Source organism: Gigantopelta aegis, chromosome 1, assembly GCF_016097555.1.
Source record: "Gigantopelta aegis isolate Gae_Host chromosome 1, Gae_host_genome, whole genome shotgun sequence".
In the NCBI taxonomy this organism is placed as follows: Eukaryota; Metazoa; Mollusca; class Gastropoda; order Neomphalida; family Peltospiridae; genus Gigantopelta; species Gigantopelta aegis.
Window position 1 is genome coordinate 32,139,248 of NC_054699.1, and position 14,223 is coordinate 32,153,470.

The 14,223-nt window shown below is 36.9% G+C and overlaps 1 protein-coding gene and 1 long non-coding RNA gene across 2 annotated transcripts in view; both read right to left on the reverse strand.

Annotated features, from left to right (window-relative positions):
- Positions 1-387: 387 nt before the first annotated feature.
- The window catches only part of LOC121373809 (low-density lipoprotein receptor-related protein 4-like), a 65,514-nt gene continuing 51,678 nt past the window's right edge, over positions 388-14,223 (reverse strand). Inside the window, exons 18-21 of the mRNA XM_041500588.1 lie at positions 8,338-8,556; positions 7,362-7,421; positions 5,204-5,306; positions 388-1,345 (exon numbers count right to left, since the gene is read on the reverse strand). Coding sequence (XP_041356522.1) covers positions 1,171-1,345; positions 5,204-5,306; positions 7,362-7,421; positions 8,338-8,556 — 557 coding nt within the window. The 3' untranslated portion in view covers positions 388-1,170. The remainder of the gene's footprint in view (positions 1,346-5,203; positions 5,307-7,361; positions 7,422-8,337; positions 8,557-14,223) is intronic.
- LOC121373823 lies at positions 9,429-12,849 on the reverse strand. The gene is made up of 3 exons (XR_005958138.1): positions 12,670-12,849; positions 12,128-12,232; positions 9,429-10,782 (listed from the first exon to the last, which is right to left on the reverse strand). It is a non-coding gene; the product is annotated as an uncharacterized LOC121373823 (long non-coding RNA).

The window sequence follows — 14,223 nt, forward strand, 5'->3', positions numbered from 1 at the left end:
ATATATGTCATTATAAATAAAACTAATAGCAGGAAGAAAAGAAATAATAACCTAATGTAAGAACAAAACGAAATAGATCTATTAGTGATTGTTGTGTGATATATGATCGTCACCCCTTCTTTGACATGACAGAAATAATAGAAATAATCACACCACGAAAGCAAATACGCCTACTCATTTGTGCCAAAAAGAGTCTACCACTTTAGAGAAAAAATATATCATTTTAAAAACGAAAACTAATCAGCTCTTGTTTTTCAAATCATCTGTAACCTTTATACGAAAATACCCCCAGCCACCCACCCCTAAAACACAACAAATCCAATAAAAACAAACAGAAATAACGTTTACAAGCAACAACAAAAAAGCACAAAAAAGAGCAACAAATGATTAAAAAGAGAAACAATTTTCTTGCATTGACTTACACTCAAAAACACACATGATGGACAACAGAAAACCAAACGTTGCAGATCGACAAAAAAACACATATCGCTATGGAGTATTTTTTTAAATTAGTATTTTTCTCTTTGTCTATGAAGCCGTAAACCAAATTCTTGTAACGTCATCTGATGGCAACTGGAAGAGGTTGTACCTCAGTGGTGTGACCGGTTGAAGAATCAAACCCACTCCATATATTGACTGTCACATCAGGTCAATTATATCTTGGTTCATGCTGTTTTCGTCATACTCTCCTTTCCCGTGTCTTGTTTTGCGTAATCCATTTTTTAGTGCGTTAAATTTAGGACACCATAGATGGTTGTAATGTAGCAGATTAAATGGGATACCTGTAAATGTTTTGGTTTGACCCATATATAATTTCAAATTTTGTAATGGCGTGTTCAAGAGGCCGATCGCTCGCGGACAGTTTGACTGGTACCATTGTCTTCTATCACATCACATTTGCCTAATCTTTGCCGTAAACAACCAGGCTAGCGGTCGACTGCGATCTTTCGCCCTCATGAACATGCCTTCTGGAATGCATCAATATTCGACTGTCATAAAACTATGACACTTAAAAGTCATAAACAAAATCTGTTTGAAAACAAATATTTACAACCTCTTTATCGTTGTGTCTTTCATGGTTATGCAAGGATAAAAATGAAAGGCTTTTTTTTTCTTCCAGTCCAAAAGACATGGAGTAATTTGTTTCAAACTGTTTGTGTGAGACTTTCTTCATTGGTCAAACATCTTGTCGGAAGTGATGACGCCATAGGTAGGGTTTTCTATACCACACTCCATCGTTGTTTCTTCCTCAGCCCTGTTCTCAGGAAACGCTATTTTGTAAAACGATACTACTTTAGTGTCCTCCTCGACAAGCTTCCCATGTGGGATTTTCAGCACCCTGTGTCTAAAAGAAAACAAAACATATTAATTATTTATATCCGTCAAAAAAGTAACAAGGTTTTCACCTCATTGTGCTTAAAAACAAAACTAAAAAAGCTTCCCACGCAGTATTTTCAGTACCCTGTGTTTAAAAGAAACATAAAACCTTTTTATTATTATTATTATTTATATCAGTCAAAAATATAACAATGTTTTCACCTCCGTGTGTTCAAAAACAAACGAAACAAGTTTTCTCTGCGGTATTTTCAGTACCCTGTGTCTAAAACAAAACAAAACGTATTAATTATTTATATCAGTCAAAAATATAACAAGGTTTTCACCTCATTGTATTTAAAAACAAAAGACAAAAGCTTCCCCGACGCGGCATTTTCAGTACTCTGTGTTTAAACAAACACAATACAATTTATTATGAACATTTATATCCGTAAAAAATATAACCATGTTTTCACCTCCGTGTTTTTAAAATCAAACGAAACAAGCTTTCCCTGCGGTATTTTCAGTACCCTGTATTTAAAACAAAACAAAACATTTTTTATTAATATTTATATTTGTAAAAAAACAAACAATGTTTTCACCTCCGTGTTTAAAAACAAAAGAATCAAGCTTTAACTGCGGTATTTTCAGTACCCTTTGTCTAAAACAAAACAATAAGTATTAATTATCTATATCAGTCAAAAATATTACAATGTTTTGACCTCCGTATGTTTTTAAAAAAAAAAAAAAAAAAAAAAAAAAAAAAAAAAAAAAAAAAAAAAGATTTCCCTGCGGTATTTTTAGTACCCTGTGTCTAAAACAAGACAAAGAGTATTAATTATTTATATCCGTTAAAATTACAACAAGGTTTTCAACTGATTAAGCTTTCCCTGTGGTAATTTCAGTTCCCTGTGTCTAAGAAACAAAACTATTTATATCCGTCATAAATACACCAAGATTTTCAATTCGTGTTTAAAAACAAAACAAACAAGCTTTTCATGCGGTGTTTTCAGTCCTGTATCTAAAACAAACAAAAAGGAGTATTTTATTAATTGTTTTATATCCTTGAAAATACACTGGAGAATTAAAAATTCCCTGTGTAAAAACAAAATAAAATGTAACATTTTTATTAACTTTTATATTTGTGAAAATATACTGCAGATTTACAAATTCCTGTTCAGAAACAAAATAAAATGTATTTTATCAATTATGTTGTATTAAACAAAATATATTGGAGATTTACATAATATCATTGCGTTTAAAAACAAAATATCATGTTTATTACCGTATATAGTTGAAAATGTAATATTGTTTATATATATATATATATATATATACAGTATATATAAATCCATAAACTTAAAAATAAAATAAAATGCATTTTATTATTTTATATCTGTGAAAACATACAGTGAAGTCTTACAAAAATAAAAATAAATAACTGACTTAAAACAGTGACATAGAAAATTGAAAATTCCATGGCAAATAGATCCCGTAGAAAATAGATTGGAAATCATGTGACGATCTCTATGGTATTGCCATTTGCCGTGGTTAATAATTATTGCTAAGGCCAGTATTTTTTAATTTTTAGGTTTACGAACAAGAACAAGTTAGGAGGAAGGGTGAAAAAAAAAATAAAAAATAATAATAAAAAAACCCACACACAAATCTGTTTGGGGTCAGTAGGGGTGATTTTTTTTTTTAATATGGCTACTTTGATAGATGTGGATTCTTTGTAACAAAATAAGATTGACAAGGCATCTCTGTGCGCAACCGCGCGGTGCATAGAAATCGGAGCGAAATAGCGAATCTGACCGAAAGAGAGCGACCGAAGACGAATTAATAATTCGTATCTACAACGGTATATTTATTGACGAAATAAGTGTTATTTCTCACTGTTACCTTACGAAATGAGCCACAATAGACTCGAATGGTAATCTTTTTTTTTTTTCTTTAGAGCTGTTTGTGGAAGTCGGCGGCAAAAAATAAATAAATAAAAGTGAAAAATACGACTTTTTTTTAAATTTTATTTTTAGCAAACCGAATAATAAAAAAAAATACTGGCCTAATGTTATCTGTCAGTGCTCCACAAAATGTCTTCAAACACGATATAACAAAATATATGAGGCTTTTTTAGGGGGGTATTTGTCGTTTGTTTTGGGGAATTTTAGTGGTGGGGGTGCTTTGTTTTTGTTTGTGTTATGTTTGTTGGTCTGGTTATGTTTGGGTTTGGGTTTGTTTTTTGTTTTTTGTTTGTTTGTTTGTTTGTTGTTGTTTGGGTGTTTTTTTGTTGGTTTGGGTGGGGGGGGGTTTTGGGGGGTGGGGGTGTTAGGTTGGGTTTTTTGTTTGTTGGTGGATGTTTGTTTTTGTTGTTGTTTTGTGGGCTTTTCGTGGGTGGGTTTGTGGGGGGGGGGGGGGTAGGGGGAAGGGTGCAACTGGCTCAAAGTCACACTGACAATATGTTTCCTGGCGTGAGCGTATGGGCTTCTTTGTCACTATTAATACATTCTATAATCACATTTGTATATACTAATTTCTAAAACTACTTAACTTTAAAAACATTTTTTTTAAAGAACTGAACATTTCGTCTAGTTTATCAGGGATAATCACATGTGATCATCAGATCATGCTGGCAAATCACTAAGAAATTAGACAAAGGCCGTACCTGTCAGGACCTTATCAAATCGAACATACGTGGGGTGCCAGTACAAAAACAAAACCTAGGCATAGTAAAAGATTAACTACTTCAGGGAGATAAAAGGGTTCTTGTAACATCAAAAGGCCGCTTTTTAGGCTTTTGTGGAGGTTAATCTTCCCGCTAACTACAATCCCCCACCCTCATCCCCGATACAATCTTTTGTGGCCTAAAATAATTAGGGAAATGTAAACAGGAATCAGGGCACAGTAACATAGACAGGCAGGTAAAAAGGACATTTCTGAAGTACAAAGGTCACAATTTGGTAATTTGCAAGAGGAGGGTGGGTGGCCAACTATTTCTCGTTCTGGCCAGTGCACCACGACTGGTATATCAAAGGTTGTGGTATGTGCTATCCTGTTTATGGGGATGGTGCATATTAAAGATCCCTTGCTGCTAATGGAAAAATGAAGCGCGTTTCCTCTCTTGAGACCGGCGTCGTGGTTAGGCCATCGGTCTACAGGCTGGTAGGTACTGGGTTCGCATGGCAGTCGAGACATGGGATTTTTAATCCAGATACCGACTCCAAACCCTGAGTGAGTGCTCCGCAAAGCTCAATGGGTAGGTGTAAACCACTTGCACCGACCAGTGATCCATAACTGGTTCAACAAAGGCCATGGCTTGTGCTATCCTGCCTGTGGGAAGCGCAAATAAAAGATCCCTTGCTGCTAATCGGAAGAGTAGCCCATGTAGTGGCGACATCGGGTTTCCTCTCAAAATCTGTGTGGTCCTTAACCATATGTCTGACGCCATATAACCGTAAATAAAATGTGTTGAATGCGTCGTTAAATAAAACATTTCTTTCTTTTATTCTTTCCTCTCTTGAGACTATATGACGAAATTTGCCAAATGTTTAACATCCAATAGCCGATGATTAATAAATCAATGCACTTTAGTGGTGTCGTTAAACAAAACAAACTATCAAGTGCCTAGTATATAGGAGGACAGCCACTCCCGAGAAGATCTTTTACTGCAGGTAAGAGTTATAGCCACACATGTTACTATTGTCGTCTATGGGTTTTGATTTGGTAGTATACACCCTTATGACATTGCTAATTTTAAATTCACACAAAATCTAATGGGTTTCATAATGAATAATTTTAAACAAATAAAATAATAATAACAATATTTTTTGTTTCTTTTGTTGTGCAGTATACATGGACGCGAACTATTTTAGAAGTGCTAGTATATTACCTTCTGTAGAGGTACACTGCGGCGATGAATGCTGCTATGACTGCTACCAAAACCACAAGCGAAACAGCTATTATCACACCTCTGGCGATCCCTGGGTGTTTCGCTGGAGAAATAAAACACAAATAAATAACATTAAAGGGACATTCCTGAGTTTGCTCTATTGTAAGATGTTCCAGACTAATAAAATATTTCTACAATTAAACTTGCATATTAAATATATTTAAATTTTAGAATATCAGTGTCTGTATATTCAATGCGTTTCTGGTCGTCCTAATATTTGTAAGAAGCCCAAACTGGATTTTGTCTTCAAATAATTTCGTACGTACAAAAAAAAAAAAAATGTTAGGAAATAAAATGAAATTTAACCCAGTACAAATATTAGAACGACCAAAAACACGTTTAATATACCGCCACTAATATTTTATGCAGATATGTAATCATCTTCATAAATCAAGGCTAATATTCGTTCCTCGTATTCAGCCTTGATACATGTCATCAAGAAATCGTGCCACAAAATGCTTAAATTTCATTGGATGCGATGAGATCTGATTGCAACGAATCGCAACGCTCCTTATAGATTCCCTTGTTATTGTAAACAAAGATGGCAGCGTCAGCGTCCGTGGAAACGTGTCGTGTTTGTCACGATATGTTAAAAAAAAGGTTTCGGCGGTTAATTTTTTATATTGCTTTCAAGATTGTCACATGTTACCGATGCTGTGATTGGTCAGCGATGTCATCGTGTAAGGGACATAATCGGTGTTACAAATTTTCTTCCAATAGAGGGCGCTAGTAGTGGATATCAGTAATCTTGACTACATGTATCAAGGCTGAATACGAGGAACGAATATTAGCCTTAATTTATGAAGATGATATGTAATTATAATCGTTAAAAAGTCTCTGTTTGTCGATAACACCTTAGAAATTGCAGCAAACTCAGGAATGTTCCTTTAAGACAATATCACGTTTACCCCGTCGGTGTGCCCACTGGGCTATTTCTCGTTCTAGCTAGTGCACCACGACTGGTATATCAAAGACCGTGGTATGTGCTATCCTTTCTAAGGGATGGTGCATATAAAAGATCCCTTGCTGCTAATCGAAACGAGTAGCCCATGGAGTGGCGACAGCGTTTCCTCTCTCAGTATATGTGTGGTCCTTAACCATATGTCTGACGCCATATAACCATAAATAAAATGTGTTGAGTGCGTCGTTAAATAAAACATTTCCTTCCATATCACGTTTATGTAATATACCATGTGATATGCTTTGGTATTTATTATACAGTGTTTTTTTTGTTTTTTTCAACGTTGACGGTATTCAAGCTTAGGCCTAAAGCACGCCGAAGCTGGGTCTGCACCTGGGTTTTCATCTGGCAAGTATGGTGCCAGACAATAAATAAATAACACTGAACTGACTGTCGCAAAACACACTGCGTACATGCTAGCGCCAGCTACAGATCAGGGGCTTAATTCACAAAGGTCTCTTAGGCTCTACTAGGCAACAAAGCATCCTCTTTGCAAGTATTTTACCATTGCACTGCGAGATCGCAAAGTTGCGAGAGTTTAGTGAATTAGGTCCCAGGGGTAAATCTACGACTCGACCACAATTCTTATTACTACTATAGAACACCAAATACGGGTTAAAGTACACATATTTCATTTTCGTTTGGCCATAAAATGCTCCATCTTCTGTAATGATCTAATTTTCTGTGTGAAATAAATGTCAAACAGATGACCGGTTTAACTGCTACTCTTAGGCGCCCAGTTTCACAAAACATCGTAAGCCTAGTTCTGCACGTAAACGTAAATCTACGACTAAACCACAGCTTTCATTACTATTAACAGTACAGCAAATATAGTAGACATATTTCACTTTCTTTCATCCTTACAATACTCTATCTTCTGTAATGATGTACTTTTCTGCCTGAAATAGATATCAAACGCATATAAACGTATGACAGGCATAACTGTTGGACTCAGACGTAAACTTACGATGTTTTGTGAAAAAGGCCCCTGGCAGAGTTAAAAGTTCGGACAAAAATCGATAAATTTCGTTTACTAAAATTATTATTAAAAAAGCAATAGTTAAAGGTGGTAGTTTATTTAAATTTTAACAATAAGGGGGGAAAATGCATTATGTTGGAATTTATTATGATAATTACCTTCAGATACAGCCGGCACTGACGTCACTACCGGCGAGTCGTTTGTGGTGGACGTATTCACTGGGAAAAAAAAGAGTAATAATATGTCACAGTGCTACAATTTCAACTTTGTAACAATACAGTTTACGTATAGTAAGATTAGTCAGACTGATTAATTTAAATGTATATGCATGTATATATGCATATATGTATGTGCATTTATATGTGTATTTTTATATTGAACTCACCTGCACTACACTATATTGTGCATTCATTGTATGTAAGGTATGTGGGGGTTTTTACCGATGAGCTGTAAAGCTCTAGGTAAATAAAGAACTGAAGAAAAAAAAAACAAGATTATATATTTATTCTACATGTACAATGAAGAAAATGTTAATTAGTAACCTGCTATATATCCATTCACATGGTCTTGACTTAGTTGGTGACCTGCCAATAAGACCAATTAGTGTCACCCAATAGTAATAATTACCGAGCAATCAAAAACATATATTTCCAAAGTCCAAAGAAGGCAGTCGGCAGTGCAGATCAAAAGAACAGAAGCGGTCGGAACGATCACAAATTGTTAAAAAGGCCTTGTGTGTGGTAGTCGACAGGACATAAGCGCAAAAGGGCCCTTGCGAAGTGCGGTATTGGGTAAGTACACAAGTCGTCGGCAGTGCAGATAAAAAAAAATCGAAGCGATCAGAACGATCAGAAACTGTTAAAAATACCCATTGTGTCTGAGAATCGACTGGACATAAGCGCGGTATTTGGATAAGTACAAAGAAGGCCATCGACAGTGCAGAATAAAAGAAGTGAAGCGGTCAGAAGGATAGGGAATTTCTGAAAGGGCCTTGTGTGTTATATTATAGATTTGAATACATAAAATATACATGATATAGTCCAATAAGGTTTCGAGAGGGACCATCTCAAAGAGTCGAATACCTTTCAGCAAAGCCGAAATTAAATAATGCTGAAAACAAAAATCCAATTTTACCTGTGCTCATTCCGGACTCTGATGACGGACTTGTTAGTGAAATAATTGAAGTGGATGCCGCCGTCGTCGTCGACTTTTGTGACGTCACTTTGTCTGTTATCCGACTAGTTGATTTGGGTGATGACCCTGCATTCTTCGATGTTGTTGGCGTTGAGAATGTAGTAGTTGATGTTCGTAACGTTGTTGTAGTTGTTGGCGCTGATGTAGTCGTTTTATTTACTGAATAAAATATATTTTCAGCTAAAGTTACAGAACATCAAAACAACGGTAACAAAGCAGCAATAACTGTTCGAAACTGAAGGTCTTCTTCCGTACAATATGGGAGTATGAAACTCATTTCTTACACACCTGTTGGTGAGAACATCTTTCGTTATTTTTGATAATACATATGGTGCTAACAAACATACGCGCGATAGCATTTTAAAGGCATGCGATTAACTGCCCCTGGGTGAAGAACAGGTCACCACTGCCACACCATCCAATGAAAAAAAGCACGGTCGAATCGATCACTCTGTGACATACAAGTTAACCTGAAATTGACCTGTCTGTGACGCATAAGTTAACTATAAGCGCTAGGGCCGTACATAGGTTTTAGTTGGAAAGGGCGTTTAAATGTATTTCAAAACTGTTTTCTGAAGATATGTAAGAAATAGAATACTACATTCGTGTCCATTTATCTTACAACTCATTGTTGAAAAACGTATTTCGCTCTCGTTGGATACGTTTTTAAAACAACTTATAAAATAAACGGTATCTAACGGCCGCTCAAGTAGTGTTCTCTATTTAGCCCAGCAGCTATGCCGAATAATCGTTCATTTTTCAGGAAAGCATAAACTTTGGCAGAGGTGTTCTAAGGCATAGTGACGTCATTTTTAAAACGGGACACAGAAATAACTATCCCCTAGTGGCCGCCATATTTAATTTTAAAATGGACGTCATCAGTAATAATTTAAGTTGAATATCGTGAATTTTAACTATGGAAAATAAAAGTCAATTAGGAGATAAAACATTTAGTGGTGTTAAATCCACGATAACCTACCTCGAAAATGAAATTAGAGTATGTTTATCTCCATTCTACCATGATTAAAACGTATTCAAAGTTAGAACTATTTTAATACGTGGAGTGGATAGGAGTGAACAGGCAGGATAGTTCCACTTTGTTTATGTGGATAATGTTGAAATGTCAACACCTGTTGAGAGTATAAAAACATAATAAATAAATACGTACGACCGTAGAACTTGGAACAAATATTTAATCTTGTCTATTTTATTAACAGATGTAAAGAAAAATTCATAAACAAGAATAAATAACACGTTTGTTTGAAATTTAATAAATCACCCCCACACCCCTCCAAAAAGTCGACCAAGCTGCAACGTTTCTAAAAATTATTATTTATCACAACATTACTGTCCTCAATTTGAAAAACAAATCGAGACATCCCAGCCCTTATATTTTGTGAGATATTCAAAGGTTTGGAAACTGAAGCTTAGGCTGTCGTAAATGTGTTGCGCGCATCATTTTGTAAAATAGCAGAATAGTGACGCTTTTGTGCGGTGGAAGATTCAGTATTGTAAAAGAATAAACTTTGTAAATTTTTGTGGCCAGTGAGTTTTACTATTTCTCTAGCTTCCACACCGGCCTGTGACAAGAGAGTAACGGTTGTCGACCTAACACAGTGATTTGTGTACTCTTTACTGAGACCAGTCTTTTTTTTTAATTCGTTTCAACACTGAGCTTAGTGTGCTGTGTTCTAATGGGTTTGCTGTGTACCAGACATCGTCACTTTCAGTAACTTGTTTTGAGGGTTGTTGGTAAAAAGCTTGGTTTCAGGGTTTTAACTTGGAGACGTATTTACGAAAGGACAGGACAGGGCATGAGGGAGTACCAGTGGCATACATGCGTGTTTTGCCTTTTTTTGTGTTACCAATTCCACCAGGGTGTTTTTTGTAGCTTCACTGTGGGTCATTCTAATATATTGACACCCAGCATCATCAGTTTCAACGACAAAAGAACAGATGGATAAATGTCGCTGATTCTCACATCCCCTACGACTAAAACCCAGAGTAAGATCAAACCAAACGTTTTGCTGAAGTTGAGTGGCATCATCTAGTTTTTGTTGTTCGCGGATCTTAAGCAGATCCCCCTGAGAAATGGCTTCATGTTGTGCTGGAATATCAAGACCTATATTCTTTATTTTTTAATATGGCAATAAAGACATTATTAGCGGTGTGAAAGTCATTATCTTGTAGAATGTTAATGCTCCTTTCATATGGAGGCTGGCGGAGACGTCTGTGAATTGCTGCCAAGTCCAATGTAGGATGACTTTGACTAGTAGTTCCCATCTGTGTTCCGGACTTCAGCATAGAAACGGTTTAGGAATGTATTCAGTGTGTCTGGAGATAGAGTTTCGAAATCCTCCGTCTCACCGTTGGCCAGGAGCCATTCTAGTAAAGATAAAATTTTAAATGTAAGGCATCAGTATTAATATTTTTAAAAGTATACATTTATTTCATACTAACAAGCCTACATAAACATCGACGTAAAACTAAATGTTTCAAAACGCATATTTGGACATTCCCTTGGTGACAAGTATATCGTGGTACACCAACATACCTAATTAAAACCCCGCTCACACTGTTAAGGATCGTCTGGCCGGATCCACGACGGATGAAAACCTCACGGATGACCCCGGATATTGGTCTATCCGCGGTCCCCTACGGATGCACCACGGTTTAACTACGGTTTTCGACGGATAAACCAAGGGTTATTAAGGATAGGGGTTAGTTGACAACGGGGAGCGCTACGGGTCGTTAAGGATCGGTAGTTTAGTACGGACCACAACGGAACAGAACAGAACAGAACTTTATTACACACAAGCCGTTCCACAACGGCGTTAGAGGAACATACATAATAAATAGTATAAACGTGACAAGATGATTTACATGAGGATGAAATAATAACATATGATAATACATAATACATGCATTTACTTGTATATGATATTAATTGATAATAACTGTAACAGTAGTAGTAGTAGTAGTAGTAGTAGTAGTAGTAGTAGTAGTAGTAGTAGTAGTAATGGTGGTAGCAGTAATGGTAGTCGTAGTAGTATAATAATAGGATTGTCTCGAATGATGCCGGATCGTATCCATGGCTAACCCAGCGTCGTGATCCTTGACAGTGGGACCGTGCCTGAGGCCGGGGATTACTACGATTAAGTACGGATAAGTACGGTTTAAGTACGGTTTATTACGGATTATTACGTTCTTCTACGGATCATTAAGGATGTACTACGGTAGTTCGATCCGTAATGGATTTTTTGACATGTTCAAAATTTTCACGGACATACAAATACTACTACGACTGATCAGGGATTTAATACGGACAGCTAGGGACCTCTACAGACCACAATGGATTGTCATGAGTGATGCCGGATCGTATCCGAGGCTAACCCGGCGTCCTGATCCTTGACAGTGTGGGAACTATTTTCGCGTGCCCCTATCCAAAACGGTTCAGGCACGTCCACCATGGATCCGCGTTCTGGCATCGTCAGCCCACGGTTCCATGGCGGAAGGGCTTGACAGTGTGACCGGGGCTTTAGATTACACCAATTTATATATGTTTGATGTCTGACATGCGCAGTAATGAGCTGGTACAATATGTGTGAATGTTTCTTGAAATGTGAAATTTTAGTTTTTTCGAACACTGTAAAAATAGTTATTCAGTAGGACATAAAGATAGGTGGTTTGTTTGCAGTTTATTTTATTATAAAATGATATATGTTTATACCCTTAAAATGTTTAACACCCCGTACAGTTGTTGTCGTGGTACTTGTACTTTTGGATTCCAGTTCGGATTCGTCTACCGTCTTGAAACGTTTTTCCTCCTGTTCATCTGAAAAATGTATAGATCAATTTATAACAAAGTATTTAAATATTTAAAAGTTTTAAAATTAAAAAAATATTCAATCAGTTACGTATGTTTAATTTTGTAAGTCCGACGATTAACACGTTTACAAAAATAGGGATTATACAGGGGCCGCTTGGGGGGGGGGGGGGGGGGGAGGTGTTGTGCTGCGAGGACCACCCCCACACTTGGTAAAAATATACTATGTTCCATTTTCTTTAGTTTTTTCAGTCTCTATATATTTAAAGATATAGAAAAAATTGTTTGGGCCCCACCATTTCAAATATGATTATTGATACGCATGATATTCTGTCATTTTCTTTTTCATTTTGTAACAAAATTTGATCGTCTGCTTTAACTAGGCTACAGTATTATACAGCTATTTTTCCATTTCTTCTAGTTAAAACTGCAGTTTGTGTACTTACTTTCATTCTGGTCTTGTTTGGCAACTCTAGATACATTTCTTCTTCAAACCAGTCTGGATTTATATCAAAAACTTCCTGAAGCGTACCGATGTCACGGTAGCACTAAACCAATAGAGACGTTGACACAACAAGTCTTGTGATTGGTTATAAATGTGAGCGTGTTGGTTGTTAAAAAAAATAGTTTCATCTGGGCTAAAAATGTATGCAATTTCATTTCATCTAGTAGCACTGTGTCAAGTAGCCCTGTGCTTGGAACATGTATGAGGTACCTGTAAAAAAAAGTACTCAAATTTTGTGCGAAACTAGGGGTGTCGTAAAAACATCTGGTTATAACGAAAATGAGCGGTGGAAAGTACCATTTTCTTCAATTAATAATATGAGGTGGGGGTTGTAATACTGATAATTATGGGTCATAGTTGATATATTGCATATAGTGTTTTTAAGCACAAACGTTAACATGGTCGCCTATGGGATTTTATTTGGTATAGTATAACCTCAAAGGTGCTCCACTGTTCGGCTGACATGTTTGCAAATACCGCGTTGTATTCATACGCGAGTAAACTAGGCAATGAAATATTAGGTGGTTCTCCATGATTAATCACCTAGGATTTAAGGTAATCGAGTATTTTCCAAAGTCATGGTAAATTGGGGAAATGTTGTTGTTTCACACTTATGCGAGCCGCAAATGTAACTAACGCCAGACACAACCACTCTACTTACGTTTTATACACGCGGTTCTGTCGTCTGCCAGACACAATCACTCTACTTACGTTTTATACACGCGGTTCTGTCGTCTGCCAGACACAACCACTCTACTTACGTTTTATACACGCGGTTCTGTCGTCTGCCAGACACAATCACTCTACTTACGTTTTATACACGCGGTTCTGTCGTCTGCCAGCCACAACCACTCTACTTACGTTTTATACACGCGGTTCTGTCGTCTGCCAGACACAACCACACTACTTACGTTTTATATACGTGGTTCTGTCGTCTGCCAGACACAACCACACTACTTACGATTTATATACATGTTTCTGCCAGACACAACCACAATACTTACATTTTATACAGGCGGTTCTGTCGTCTGCCAGACACAACCACAATACTTACGTTTTATACACGCGGTGTGCCAGACACAACCACAATACTTACCTTTTATACACGCGGTTCTGTCGTCTGCCAGACACAACCACTCTACTTTTTATACATGCGGTTCTGTCGTCTGGCAGACACAACCACACTACTTACGTTTTATATACGCGGCTCTGTCGTCTGGCAGACACAACCACAATACTTATGTTGTATACACGCGGTTCTGTCGTCTGCCCGACACAACCACAATACTTACGTTTTATACACGTGGTTCTGTCTTCTGGCAGACACAACCACAATACTTACGTTTTATACAAGCGGTCCTGTCGACTGCAGGGTTGAAAATTATCAGTCACCGTGTCGCCCGTGGCGACATTTATTTGCGAAGGGCGACTAAGAATTGTACAAAGGTAGACCGTTGTATGACCATCGATTTTAGAGTCTGGCGAGTATCGTACC